Here is a 15,214-nt window from a genome sequence, read left to right as displayed (position 1 = left end):
TGAGTGCGTAAAACAGACTCGAAAACCTGCAAGTCTCGCCCAAGCGGGTCCACCTCGCCTAAGCGAGAGTTGCAGAGTCTCACATTGGGTCCTGGTTCGTGGTTCTCGCCTAGGCGACCAGGAAAAGGGTTGAGCGACAAGGTCACTCGCTCAGGCGAGAGGCACTCGCCTAAGCGAGGTCGCGAGGAGAACCTGGGAGTTTTGAGCGCAATATCTCGCCCAAGCGAGAGGTTTTGAGTTTTGAGCGACAGACACTCTTGCCTAGGCGAGAGTGGCTCGCCTAAGCGAGTTCTCGAAGTGTGTTCTTGTGTGTTTTGTTGAATACTCGTCTAGGCGAGGTTTTGGTGTGGTTTTGGGCGAATGTGTGGCTCGCCCAGGCGACAGGATCTCGCCTAAGCGAGATGACGTGTTGATGCTACTATTTTGAGCTCGCTTGGGCGAGGTGAGCTAGCCCAAGCGAGACTGAGGGCTTAGCTTGGGTGAGTGTCCCTGGCTTAAGTGAGTTTATGCGATTTTGTCATGTTGTATTTGCTTGTGGGTGTGATTTGGCTACTTTATCCTAAGTAGAGGAATTATATGCATGTGGTGTGGCGTTTGGGCTTGAAGGACTAAGTCCAATAGGGGTCTGGGATGTGCTTGGTGGTTGGACACATGATGGGCATGGAACTGGTTGAGTTCCCGTCGGCTACTAATGGGTGAGGAGTCCTTAGTATGGTGATTACATGTGTCGGGCGCACGATGGGCAAGGAACTGTTATGTTCCCGTCAGCTACTATTGGGCGAGGAGTCCTTAGTATGGTGATTGCGTGCGTGCCAGGGTCTAAGTTGAGAAGACTTGGATGTTTTACTACAGATGAGGATTCTGTAGGGCAGAACTATAAGCGGGTTAGGCTCATAGGGTTGGACCACGAATGAGTTAGTTTCGTGGGAGCACAGTGAAGTCCCAAGGCCTAGTTCATGCATATGACTCATGAAGGACTATAAGGTCATGGCTGGGTGATTTGAAAAGTATGAGAATTTTAGTTATGTTATTTTGGGTTGGGGAACATATTTATATTCATGTATTTTTTTTATATATTGTGCATAGCTCACCCTTTTTGTGTGTGTGTGGCGATGATCGGATAACTCGTTATCCGGGAGCAGATGATTTGACAGGTGGGCCAGGAGATGTCTAGAGGCGGAGAGCAGGGGCTACCTGGGCTTTTGAAATCATTGTTTTTGTTTTAAGATTTTGATGTAACTTTAATTATGTTGAACTTTGGTAAATTTTGTAATAGAATAATTGTGAACATTTGTATTATGTTACAGTTATAATTTTTGTTTATATTTCCCATGTTTTTGGGAAATGATATTTTACTATATGAGGTATTTAATCTTCTTTTCTATTTTTATTTATTAAAAATTCATAATATTCCTTAGGGATGTTACAGTACGTGTCCCCCGCCAGGCGATCTAGAAGCGGCAGCGCCTGGCGGTACATGTCCCCTGCCAGGCGATTTTGCTGCAGCAGATTGGTGTTATGCTTGCTATGATGTGCGTGATCTACGAGGCTTCTAGGATATCTTAAAGGTTGGCTTGCTGGTGTTCCTTGAGTTGAGCTCAAAACGTATCCCTTGAGTTGAGCTCGGGATAGGGGTTAAGCACGTGGCATTCCTCGAGTTGAGCTCGGAATGGCATCCCTCGAGTTGAGCACGAGATGGCGGATGAACACGAGGAACCCTTGAGTTGAGCTCGGGTTGGCGAGTGTTGCCGGTGTGAGTGTGCTGGTTGTGGCCAGTACGGATGGGTCAAGATAGATTACCCTCTTCAATAGTTGACTGACGAGTTTGGTAGTCTTGGGATGTTACGGATTATGTTCGTATATGGGAACTCCACCTGGAGTTACGGTGTATGATTCGTAGCATGGTTTCCCGCACGTGCTCTATCGGTTGTGGCCGATAGGTATGGCAGCAAGACACCTTGAGGTACTCACTAGAAGATGTAGAACACAAATAACATGGTGGTGGCCATGTGATGTGATATCAAAGGATGGAATTCCTTTGGTGTGATTGTGTGATTGGTATATTTGTGCCATATATATATATATATATATATATATATATATATATATATATATATATATATGTTTATTTTGTTAGCTCACCCTATCTGCTTGTGTTTGGCGATGATCGTGTACGCGGTACACGGGAGCAGATGATGTTGCAGGTGGATCTGGTAAGGCTTAGCAGCGGAGCGGGAAAAACTCATGGGAACAATTTTATAGAGTTTTATCATTTATGGTTTTGGAATAAAGATGTAATCTATTATGATACTGTTTTGGTATTTCATTGAATTTTGAGAAGATTTGAACTTAGAGTTATCTTTATTATGAAATAAATTATTTGAAATTTCCTGCGTTTTTGGGAAATGGATTTATAATAAATGTGATTTTATTTTCTTATTTTATATTATTATTTAAATCCGTAATATCTGGTCGGGATGTTACACTTCTCATCCTTACCTCGTGCTTTTTAGTCTTGTCCGTATTTATTAACCTTATTTGATACTTTTCGGTCTTGCTTGATACTTATCGACAAAACTAAAATGATTCTAACTTATTAGTTAATTTATTATTCAACTTAAACCTTCTTGAATTTTAAACGATATAGTATATTGACTCCTTGTATTCGAATGTACTACAATGAGTTTTGAAATAAAATTTTATTTCTTTGCATAATTATCATTAAGTATAAAAAATATTATTATTTATTATCTTTTTATTTTTCATAACAAAATAGTAATTTATTTAACTAATAATTTTCTTACAAGTATATACTATCTTACACTACAAAAAAAATTAATTTTAGTGGGGGTTATATTTGGCATTTCTGGGGGTTTTAACCTCCACTAATGGTTTTACCAGGGGTTTGGAATTTCTCCGGAAGAACCAGCGTGGCTAACAGATTAGCAGGGGTTTTTATCAACCCCTGGAAAAGCACAACTTATCGGGGGTTTTCAAAACCCCCACTACTGCCTGGGGTTTCTGGAACCCCCACTACTGCCTAAGGTTTCTGGAACCCTCATAACTCCCCAGGATTTTCGAACCCCTATTACTATCTGGGGTTTTTGAAACCCCCACTACTGCATGGGGTTTAAAACCCCCACTACTGTCCTGTCTGGGGTTTGAAACTCCTAATGCTGTCTCATTTCAACAATAATTGAGTTTAGTTCATCTTCCTTCATTTTAAGTAACAACTCTGCAATTAAATGATAATTGCATTAGTCTAGGAACTTGATAATGATTTTTCAAACAAAGAATAAAAAGCAACATAAATCTAAAAACTGCCAAACCTTAACATTTGTCTCTCCAGTTGGCATAAACTCCTCATAAATGTAGGATCCTTCACGCCTTACTCTTCTCGTGTCTGGGTGAAATTCACTGGACCTATTTCCAACATAAGATAATGTTATACCCAAAACAGAGACTTGCATGATTTTAGACTAACTTCAATATTACTTTATATTAACTATAAAATATTATATTTTTAATATGAGAAAACAAATAATTAAACAAAATATAGTTAACACAAAAATTAAATATATTGGCTTAATTAAAAAAATCTGTTAAAAAATATAAAAAGTTTGAATACTTAATAAAAAGAATTTATTTAAGATTCAAGTAAAAGTACTTAAATTTACTAGAAGTTTAAACTTAATTAATTATTTAAAAGTTAATAAATTTTCATTATTTTTATTTATTGTGACTTAAATATGTTTGTTTTACTCTTTCTCTCTTTTATATGTGATATTATTTAAAAAATTAGAGATCGAGAAACACAACTTTCATTATTAGAATCAGACTTCCCCAAAAACACGACTCTGCTACCAAGTCACAGTTTCCCAAATTCATTTATGATTAAAAAAAATTACTCTACAATTAGAAGAAAAAAAATACAAGAAAAACATAAAAACCTAAAGTTGGCATTCAGGGGAGAATGAATTGATCCTAAATGAAATGGTAGAATTCCAACCATTGGGAGTTTAAGTGGCTGAAACTGCCCCTAGTGTTGGAGATGTTAAAGCTTGTGAGTGTAACAGATGCAAACTTTTGCACTGCAAAGGAAGTCCATTAATGTTGCATGCTTGTGAAAATGAGAGGGCAAGGGTGAGGGGTTTACACTATTTTTTTACCATTATGTTTTACATAATATCACAATGATGGGAAGAGGTGTGACAATCTCACCTAATTCGAAGGGAATCCCATGAGGGCACCACATGTTTTCTATGCATGTTGATTAATAGAAGGCACTCATCTTTTCCTAGGCATTTATTGAAACAATGGAATGATAAAGTATCAAACAATCAGAATAAACAGTAATATTCCTTATACTTACATTCAAATTTTGTATACAAGTTTATGGATTTCATTTTGTTTTGTGCATGTTGACTACATACAAGGAAAATAGATTAGATTTTGGACCTCCACCTTGCAGAATTGCTAGTTACATTTAGGTTTCAAAGTATATTCACCATAAGAATGTTGTGTCAAATTATAGTAATACTTGCCTTTTTTTTCTATAATTCTATTGTTCAAGTAGCAGATGCACAAGACCCATTAGATACTATAAAAGGCAATCAAGTCATCTTCCCAATGGATATTCTACTACATTAGATCTTCTATATTGCTCCCTTATTCTCTCTAGAATCTTGCAAGAGAAATTTATGAAAAAACTCCCACTACAGAAGCTATCAGTAAATATCTAGTGATAAGGATTACAGCTATAAAGGTTTAAATATTACACAGACAAGTGAAGTAGAAAATCGTGTACTACCTCGTCTTCCCTACCTCTTGTGATCTCAAATGGAAATCTCACAGGTAAGATTCCAGGTTCAGTGGGAAACTCGTCCTCCTTTTAACGATATATATTAATTGATTGTAGATTGGAGAAGAGTTCTTGTATTCTTTCTCGATGCTCATATTAATAACAATTCCTAAATTGTTTTATTCCATATTACTCCCTTCTCTCTCACTGTTCTACGAATTCAAGAGTGGTATTAGCTTGTCCCTTCTGCATAATCATGCAATGGCTAATGCAACTCAAATAAACAAAATATAACTAGTATAAGAAAAATTAATTTATCCATCAGGAGGATAAGTAGCAGTATAGTTTCTTCTGTAAATAAAGTGTAACTAATGCCTAAAATGTTCAGTGATTATACACCTAAAATTAATATAGGAGGCAGGAAACAAGCATCTCAGAAAATTGCAAGCATAACATAATAAATGAGATATTAACTATTGTATTAAGAAATTGCAAAGATTAAATGTAGCAAGTATCATCATTGATTCTTTACCTCAATTTCTCTTTGCTTTTCATCAAAGAGCATTTTCTGCTTTAGAAGTTGCCTTTGCGATTCATCATTAGCAGCTAGATTTTTATGAATGTGATCCTCTTCTTTTTATACCATAACATTAACTTGACTTTTATGAATTCCATCTTCTTTTTCGTTACCACATGAATCTTCTTCTTCTTCTAATCGAAAAATGTGTGGTTATAAGAATTATAGCTATTTAAGTTTCATGAAGATCCTTGAATATGTTAAACACTAGTTATGTTACCTTTTATCTGCCACAATAGACCCACTGCTTTGAGAAACAAGATCAATCAAAGTTACTTTTGCTTAGGAAGTTACAAGATAGTGAAGAAAATCAAGAACAACTTGCCAACAAAGTCAACTTAAGTAAGAACCAGTACAACTAGGAATATACTAAACTTATAACAGGACACTTATAACAGGACAGGTCGATTATCTAAAAACTAAGGAAATTATGAGTAATTAAATTGTCATACCTTTTCACCTTGGCTTGTTGTTCACTTGTCAAACTCCTCTACAACCTTGCTCAAAACAGATCAAACCAATTGTTCTGTGCACAAGAAAAATATTAAAAACTAGATTTAAAGGAACTTTTGCTCTTAGGATTGGGAATGACTAAAACAAAGTGAAGCAGGATATGTGTAGTTCAACATCTATGCCTAAAACATATAGAGAGCCATACTCTACCATGATCAAATGAATAATTTACTTCATACTTTTGGTTATGGGTTGCATTAAATGTTAATTAACCTTGATATGTAGATCAAATTCTTATGCAAATTGCAATCAGTAGTCAAGCATACTCAGATGTTTTCATGAAAGAAAAAAACTAAACTATTCATGTACAGAAACTAATTTTGCTTATCAGTATTGGTTTGGTATTTGACAGTGAAGTGTTTATGTGTGAATGTGCAAGGCATGCTTCGTATTTTGCTATGGAATGGCTCAATGAATGAATTGGTGATGTAAAATAGTTTTTATTAACATAAATTGTGTATAGAAACTAAAATGAAGAAAAAGATTGAGTAAAACTCTGAATTCGAAAATTTAAAACCTAAAATTAACGAGAAAAACTATCATGAACGAAATTAACTGTCAAATCCAGTGTTGAAATGCAAGAAATTTTATAGTCAATCAAATCAAGTGAATCAAAGTCAATTTAGATGAGAAAAACAAAGAAAGAAGAATTGATCAGTGGAGAAGTAATGAATCATGAATAAAGATAAAGAGAATAATTAAAATCAAAATTGAACTTAAGAAATGCATTATTTACAATGAGACTCGAAGAATATCCAAGGCACCTAGCTTCCTTAGTAGAATCTGATCTTTTGGAGCAGCTTCAAAGAAAGAAAAAAATGGAAAAAGAAAATTTGAACTCTCGTATGTTTTTGCTATGTGTAGTTCATTACCTTGAACTTCAAACAAGAATGGTGAAGGCATAATGGAGGCACAATGGAGGCACACACGCGAAGGCATGGTGGAGGCACGGTGGTGACGCACGAGAAGCCTGAATTTTCTTCCTCATAGGTTAACACGATGAAAAAGAGGTAACAGGAAAGGCAAAGTTATTTAACTAAAAATGATAAAAGAGGAGAAAAATGAAAGAAATAAAAGAAGATCCAAATTTCATGGGGGTTCTTAAAAAAACCTCTGATATTTTAAGAGGGTTTCTAAAACCTCTGGTACATGTATTTCTTACCAGAGGTTATTAAAACCTCAACTAAATAACCTCCGATAAAATTACTTATTTTTGTAGTGTTAAATTATAAATAAATTAAAATGGATAGAACACGTTTCTTAAACAGCCAAATATTGCTTGAGAGAAACAACCAAGTTTCTTAAGGTGTCAATTCTTATAAATCACTTTCATGTACAAGGAAAGAAAAACGTTAATTAGTTAACTTTATATACACATAATAGATTAATACTATTGATGACGATTACTAAATAATAACATATCATTAGAGGAATAATTTGCGCAACACACTTTTCATTGTCCAATAACTCAATCAAATCCTATGAAAACTTGGATTAACCAAGTTTCTTTTAAGAACAAAAAATATGAAAGTAAAAATATAATTTCATCATCATTCTAATTTTTTGAACCATATTTTCAGTTGAATTTTTAATTTGTTTCTTATCGTGTTTTAAAAGTATATTAATTTTAATAGATTAAAAATTATATTTAAAATATTAAAATTAATATTATTTTGACAGAATAGAAAAACAACACTAAAAAAATATGTAAAAGATCCAAATTCAACATTATTCTCTTTGAAAGAAAACAGTGAGTTTTAGTCTTAATGAAGTTTCGGTGATGATTTTTAGATGTTAATAATTATAACTTCAGCGTTTTAAACTCAATTCTTTTATTTTTAACGAGTTTTTAACCATGATAAGGAACTTACAATTTTTCCGCCTAAGAACTGCTTAAAAAAAACTGAAAAGAAAAAAATTTAAGATTAATGGTGTCCTTAGTTAAGAGTTAAGAAGTAAGAGATGATGAAATTAAAATAAATTACTTGACATGAAAAAATAAATTAATATACATATAATATTAATATATTAATCAAATACAATAACCAAATTGAGATTCATACAATAATTTGACATGTGTCACCATATTAGATTGACACGTGGCACACTACAAACTTGACACGTGGCATAAATATTTTTTTTAAAAAAATTTAAAAAAAAATTTTAAAAAAAATAAAAATAAAAAAAAAAATAAAAAAAAAATTTTAAAAATTCAAAAAAATGAGAAGCTGACACGTGGCACCCACTTAACGGTGTTACTTCTCTACTAACGGAAAGGACCTAATTGATACTAATTTACAAAAATGAGGACCTTATTGAGACTAATAAAAATACGAGGACCAAATTGAAATTCTGTAACAAAAACGAGGACCAACGGAGTATTTTAACCTAAAAAAAATGTTAACTATGGATGAATATTTTTAAGTTCCAATTTTTACTTTAATAAGCAGAATCAAGCTAAAGTTCCACATTGAGATCTAATAAATAAAACAATATTAAATTTGAAAAATTATATAAATTATTTTTAAATTTGAAACTAAAATAAAATGTAATATATTTTTAAAATCTTACTAAAATTATTAAATATTTAAAAAGTTTGGTTTAATAAATTAATATACTTCTAACATTTCACTAAAAAATAGAATATATTTAAAATGAACTAATTTTAATATCGATCAATTTCGCTAAAAATTAACTTTATTAAACGTTATATTTGTTAAGTTTAAAAGTACAGTAAAATTAAATAAGATTATTCAGTATCTAAAAAGGCTGTGTTTATTAAATTAATATACGTTTATCATTTTATTAAACATATAATGTATTTAAAATGAATTACTTTCAATATTGATCAATTTCTTTAAGATATTATCATTTTACTAAACATTTTCAGTGCTGATATTATCACCTGCAGAGAGACAGATCTGATGGGATAAAAGAGATAAAAATAATTAAATATTAATGAAGTATTTGTTAGAAATTCATCTGAATCTAAATTGATAAACATATATAGTGAAATTAAATAAAGTTATTAAATATTAAAGAAAATTTCTGTTTATCAAACTAAACTATTTTTAACATTTTACTAATATAGAATATTTAAAATGAATGATTTTTAATATTGATACATTTTTAAAAAATTAAATTTATAAAATTTCATATAAAAGAATATTATTAAATAGAGTCATATAAAAGAAAATTATTAAATATTTTATAAAATTAACATATTTTTATCATTTTTACTAAAGATAGAATACATTTAAAATAAATTAAATTTAACATCGATCAAATTTGTTAAAAGATAAATTTATTAAATATATATATATATATATATATATATATATATATATATATATATATATATATATATATATATTGGTGTAAGGGTCTTCAATACTTAAATCATTAATAGTTCAATCGGCAATAACAATTAATGTTGTAGTAGATGCGAGATAAAAGTTTCAACAACCTTACCTTTGACTTTTTTTTATAGTTTTTAATGTAGGGATTTGATTAGGATTGACCTAATCAAGGCCTAATTATTTTTAAAACATGATTACTGACTTGTTTAATTTTAATTGTCAATGGACCTGTTTATTTTTTATGTCATACAGTGTTACACGTCGAACATCGTTGTCTAACATATCTACATATATCCAACATTGTAACTTGATTAACCGTCGAATTGTTCGCGCGACGCACACTCAGGCAATTGATCACTCATTAACACATATTTTCATATGATCAACAATTGGGCCCTGAATGGCTGGAGAATCGATCACGTGATGTCGCTGAGGCAGCTGATCGCTCATTGACACACATTTTCATATGATCAACAATTGGACCCCAAACGGTTGGAGAACCAGTCATGTGATGTCGTTGAGGCTGTTGAAACGTTCGTTGATACGCCAAACCAATCCTCACTTTAACATGATACACTACAAGAAAATGTTTCATTAGTAACCAATTTTAGTGACCAAAAGTTGTTAGTCACTGTAGTGACCAATTTTTATACCAATTCACAAAGTAAAAAATTATTAGTTACTAAAGTAGTCACTATTATGAATAAAAAAATATAATTGATCACTAAATTGGTCTTTAAAATTAGCTACCATAGTTTTGACTACCAAAGAAAATTGGCCACTAAAAATTAGCTACCTAGGTTTTGGTTACCAAAATGACTTAGTTTCTAAATTGGTCTCTAATTAATTAATGACCAATTATAATTTTTTATTTATAATAGTGACTATTTTACTAACCAATAATTTTTTATTTTTTAAATTAGTATTTAAATTGGTCAGTATAGTCACTAATAACTTTTGGTCACTCAAATTGATTACTAATTTTTTTAGTAATATGTTCTACATGCTCGTACCTCTTCAGGAGCAATTAATTTCCAAGGAAGTTATTGTGTGCCGCTCAAAAGTGTATCATGAGGACCAGCGATCGATGACTCGTGTTGACTCATTTTGTTAAACTTTTACTAGATTATACAAATTACTTTGGACATCGATTGTCCGATGGGCCATACGGTACGATATATATATATATATATATATATATATATATATATATATATTCTTCCTCTTGAACATATTCTCAAATTCAGAATTTATTCTCATTTTTTTTCTTGAACATATTCTCAAATTCAGAATTTATTCTCAGTTTTTTCTTTCATTAGAAAGACAATCAAGTTTTGAAATAGTACATTTATGTTCGCTTGAGGAAAAAACAACAATTTAATGTAATGGAGACAAAAAGTTAGGATGAAACCAGAAAAAGAAAAAACGTGATTATTAAATTGTTTGAGATGGTTGGTCAGCCATGTATGCAAAAACTGCAAAACCCATCAACATTAATCCCTAGAATTTTACATGTAAAAACCCTACTCTTTTTAAAAGTTCTAAGGCTAATAATTCAAATCACTTTTGGCTTCTCAATTGAATATTTTAACTTCGATTTGAGACAAACTTAATCTAAAATATATAGCTGAAGAGAATTCTTACATTTTTATATTTTTATTTTCGTTTTATATGTGAAGATGAATTAGATTTAAATTAAATTTCTCATTATATTATAGAGTTTAATTTAGTAAGACTTATTATAAACATATAAAGTTATTATTATTAAATCGGTTACGAATATTTAGTTTATATATAAGATGTTTATATCTCATTCCGAAAGAAATATGTTGGAAATGTTATATAAAATAAAACTAAAATTAATTTATAATATATATGTGAATATAATAATAGATTTGTTTGAAAGGTTCACTAAAGAGATTACTTAGATATGATCTGAATTCAACAATCCACATCAAAAAATTAATATCACTTTCAGTTCAAAATTCAAAATTATAATATAAGAAATTTATAATCGTATTTATTTAACTCACTTATTATATTTCCGTTTCATAGAGCCAAAACGATATCACTTATTATATATTTGTATAAGAAATGATTTTTTAACACTAAATTTTAACAATTTTTTTTATAATTTAAGATAACATTTTTCAAATAATTTCTCATTTTTTTATTTTTGTATATTTTAAAATTACTTATAAAATATCACGTCAAAGAAAGTTGTTAAAATATGATTGTTTCTGGAAAATGGGTTTGGGTATGATATTCGCAATCATTCTTGGAGATGTCATGCTTTTCTTTTATTGACATTGATTAACTCAATTTGTTAGCTTATTATTCATGCATTGTTCGTCGTTTTTCACTTTATAAGAAAAGAAAGCAATAACAGAACAAGTGGTCTAAACAAAGATCACTGAGCACACCGAATATTGAAGGGCCTCTTTGTTCTTATATATTGTTCTTTTCAATTTTACAGTTTCGTGTTCTACGATCTCACGTAATTTCTATCTTCCACTTTATCTTTGTAATGCATGTGCCACCCTGTGTAGCTCCATTTTTACTTAAGGAAGAACATTCATGGGTACTTCAGTGTTGATATTATCACCTGCACAGACATATGTGATGGGATAAAAGAGATAAAAAATTATTAAATATTAACGAAGTATTTGTTAAAAATTCAAAATGTACATTGATAAAAATATATAGTGAAATTAAATAAAATTATTAAATGTTTAAGCAAAATTCTGTTCATCAAATTAATCTATTTTAATAAACATAGAATATATTTAAAATGGATAAATTTTTATATCGATCAATTTCGTTAAAAAATTAAATTTAAAAAATTTCATATTTGTTAAATAAAAAATAGAGTCGTATTAAATAAAATTATTAAATATTTATAAAAACTCATGTTTATCAAATTAACATATTTTTAACATCTATAAAATATATAAAAATAGAATATATAAAAATTTTAGTATAAATAGTTTTGTTATAAATAAGTTTATTGTTTAAAACACATAATTTATCTAGAAACCACTTTTCTCTATCTTCTAAGAACCTAATGTTTTAAAATTATTTTTTATCAAAACATTAAGAGAGGGGTACTAAATTGATCAATTGAACATGTCCCATTTTCTCAAATCACATATTTTCATTTGTTGATATATGATACAACTCTGAACGATGGTAAATTAGTGCTAAGCTCTAGTGTCGTTGTACAAGTTTGAGAGTATTTTAGCTATAGACCATTGAGTGCCGGTTTGTATTGTTGAACGTCGTGATTTGCAAATGTTTTAGTGCTGACCAAAAATAGGACAACACTGAACACCATCTTAACATTGCAGATTTGGAGTATTTTAGTTCCAGGAAGTTGAGCACCAGAAAGTACCCGCAACTTTTTGCAAGAAGAATGACACATAGCATTTTAGTATATTGCTGGTTCTAGTTTGTTCGTATAAATGTTATATTTTTATAATCCTATCTTTTGTAAGACTCTATTAATATACACTCAATTATTATATTTGAATATATGACGAAGTGTCCTATTTTATTAATTTTAAGACGTTAAAATGGAATTTTAAACACTATATTTAAAATAAAATAATTTTAACATCCATCAAATTTGTTAAAAGAAAAATTTATTAAATATATTATATATTCAAGTTACCAATTCTGTAACATACTATGTCAATTAACTATAGTATATTTTGTTACCTTTTAAAGATGATTGTTTTCTATATAATGATCAAACGAAAGCTAAATATTCAAAATACGATCATAGAAACACAATGTTTTTCTGTGAAGTACCTTTTTCTCAATTGTTTTTAGCCATTCTTTGGTCATTTTCAACTATTATTATATCTCTTGTTAGTGTTGTGAGTTTACCAAACAATGAAAGTGTTCCAGCACTGTTTGTGTTTGGGGACTCCATCTTAGATACAGGTAACAATGACTACATTGAGACCTTCTTCAAATGTAATTTTCCACCATATGGTGAAGATTTTGGTGGAGGAAATCAACCGACTGGGAGGTTCAGCAATGGTTTAATCCCTTCAGACTTCCTTGGTAAAAACAAAACTCCTTACTCTTTAATTCTTTTACCATTATATATATGCGTAATAGAATGAAAATGTTCTAATAATTTCCTTAACAAATTTTCTCTCTTTGGTCTTTTTCAGCTGCAGAACTAAAAATCAAGAAGCTTTTGCCTCCGTATCTTGATCCAAATTTGAAACGTGAAGATCTTCTCACAGGTGTAAGCTTTGCATCTGGTGCTAGTGGATATGATCCTCTAACTAATAATATAGCAGTAAATAACTATTCCCACCTAAAACCTTCCAATATATTTTCATTCTCCTCTTCATATCTCTTAACGCTGACTATACCTTTTTTTTTTTCTGTCATATGTTACCTTAGTTAGTGCTATCATTATCAGATCAACTAGACAAATTCAAGGAATACAAAACCAAGATACAAGACATGGTTGGAGAAAACACAACAACAACAATTATATCGAAAAGCATATACATCTTGTCCTCAGGAAGCAATGATATTACCAATACTTTCTTTTTATTACCATTTAGGCGACTACAGTATAATATTTCAACTTACACAGATTTAATGGTTTCAAAAGCTAAAGAATTCTTGGAAGTATGTGTGAACCACCTACCGAGATCAACAATTTAATCTAAACTTGTATCATCAAAACTTATTTCATTTACATTTGCATAAAATGAATGAAATGCAGGATCTTTATGAACTTGGAGCTAGAAGGATTGGAATAGTTGGTTTGCCAAATTTAGGGTGTCTGCCCTCTCAAAGAACACTGAGAGGAGGATTTAACAGGACATGTTCAGATCTTGAAAACCAGGCTGCAATGCTCTTCAACAACAAGTTATCATCTCAAATAGATATCCTTGGAAAAAATTTTACTGATGCTAAACTTGTCTACCTTGATATTTACAAAATATTATCGGATATGGTTCAAAATGCCACTAAATATGGTAATCAAACACATCTACCATACTATATACGAGTAGTAAAATCCCATTAACTATTTATTAATTAGTACATTTTGGTTTGTCTAACTTATTACTCATTGTGAATGTGTTTGGTGGTTTAGGTTTTGAAGTAGCAGATAAAGGATGTTGTGGCACAGGATATTTTGAAGTAGGCGGTCTGTGTAATTTTCTTTCCCAGATATGTTCAAACAGGTCAAACTACATATTTTGGGACAGTTTCCATCCTACGGAAAAGGCATATAATATAATTTCTTCTGAGGTGTTTGATAGAAACATCAATAAATTCTTCTAAGTTCCCCTCTTGTACTCCTACTAATTTGAATATAACAAAAACATATATGTTCTATACTATAAAGTTACATGATTTTTCCTTTAAGTAGCATAATTAAGAGTAATCTTCTACTATTCCAGTGTGATGTTGCTACCACGAAGGGTATAATAATTCTTTGTTGCTGCTGAAAATAATTGATATTAGGTATTGTAAAATGAATTACTCTAATTAAAGGAAAAAAGAAAAAGAAAACTATTTAGAGGTAATAAAACAATGTTATTTTTGTTGTAAAATAAAATTAATAATAGAGAGAAGAAATAAAGGAACAATTAGAGAATGAGAGAATAGGAAACAACTTTTGTGTGTATTTATTACTGATCGGAAAAGTCCTATTTATAGATAGAACATAGTAACTCATCAAGCATAAAATTCAAATGGTTAATATAAATATTTACATAAAGAATAATGAATCATATGAGTATCAATCAAATGAGTAACTGTATCAAATTAATGGACGACCATTAATTTATAACAAACCCCCTTGAGTATCCATTGATAAGAGAATGTGTCTCATTAAAACCTTACTAGAAAAAACCCTTTGGGATAAAAACCTAGTAAAGAGAAACGAGTACAACATTCTGTATTCTTTAGTATAATATTGTTCATCAC

At 30.5% G+C, this 15,214-nt stretch overlaps 1 protein-coding gene and 1 long non-coding RNA gene across 11 annotated transcripts; one reads left to right on the top strand and one right to left on the bottom strand.

Annotated features, from left to right (window-relative positions):
* Positions 1 to 2,816: 2,816 nt before the first annotated feature.
* Positions 2,817 to 7,022, bottom strand: LOC114168990. 10 transcript variants are annotated; one of them, XR_003600803.1, is made up of 7 exons: positions 6,764 to 7,020; positions 5,831 to 5,904; positions 5,599 to 5,622; positions 5,334 to 5,512; positions 4,222 to 4,297; positions 3,330 to 3,423; positions 2,817 to 3,235 (listed from the first exon to the last, which is right to left on the bottom strand). It is a non-coding gene; the product is annotated as an uncharacterized LOC114168990 (long non-coding RNA). The 10 variants fall into 10 exon arrangements; XR_003600799.1 differs by having other exon boundaries at positions 5,334 to 5,622; positions 6,764 to 7,022; XR_003600801.1 differs by lacking the exon at positions 5,599 to 5,622 and having other exon boundaries at positions 6,764 to 7,019.
* Positions 7,023 to 13,037: 6,015 nt separating this feature from the next.
* On the top strand, positions 13,038 to 14,629 carry LOC114170665 (GDSL esterase/lipase EXL1-like). The gene is made up of 5 exons (XM_028056190.1): positions 13,038 to 13,318; positions 13,432 to 13,562; positions 13,670 to 13,903; positions 14,001 to 14,256; positions 14,376 to 14,629. Exons 1-5 carry the CDS (start codon positions 13,042 to 13,044, stop codon positions 14,564 to 14,566), a joined length of 1,089 nt encoding a protein of 362 aa, XP_027911991.1. The 5' UTR covers positions 13,038 to 13,041; the 3' UTR covers positions 14,567 to 14,629.
* Positions 14,630 to 15,214: the final 585 nt, after the last annotated feature.

Source organism: Vigna unguiculata, chromosome 11, assembly GCF_004118075.2.
Source record: "Vigna unguiculata cultivar IT97K-499-35 chromosome 11, ASM411807v1, whole genome shotgun sequence".
Classification (NCBI taxonomy): Eukaryota; Viridiplantae; Streptophyta; class Magnoliopsida; order Fabales; family Fabaceae; genus Vigna; species Vigna unguiculata.
This window is presented reverse-complemented; position numbering and strand designations above follow the sequence as displayed.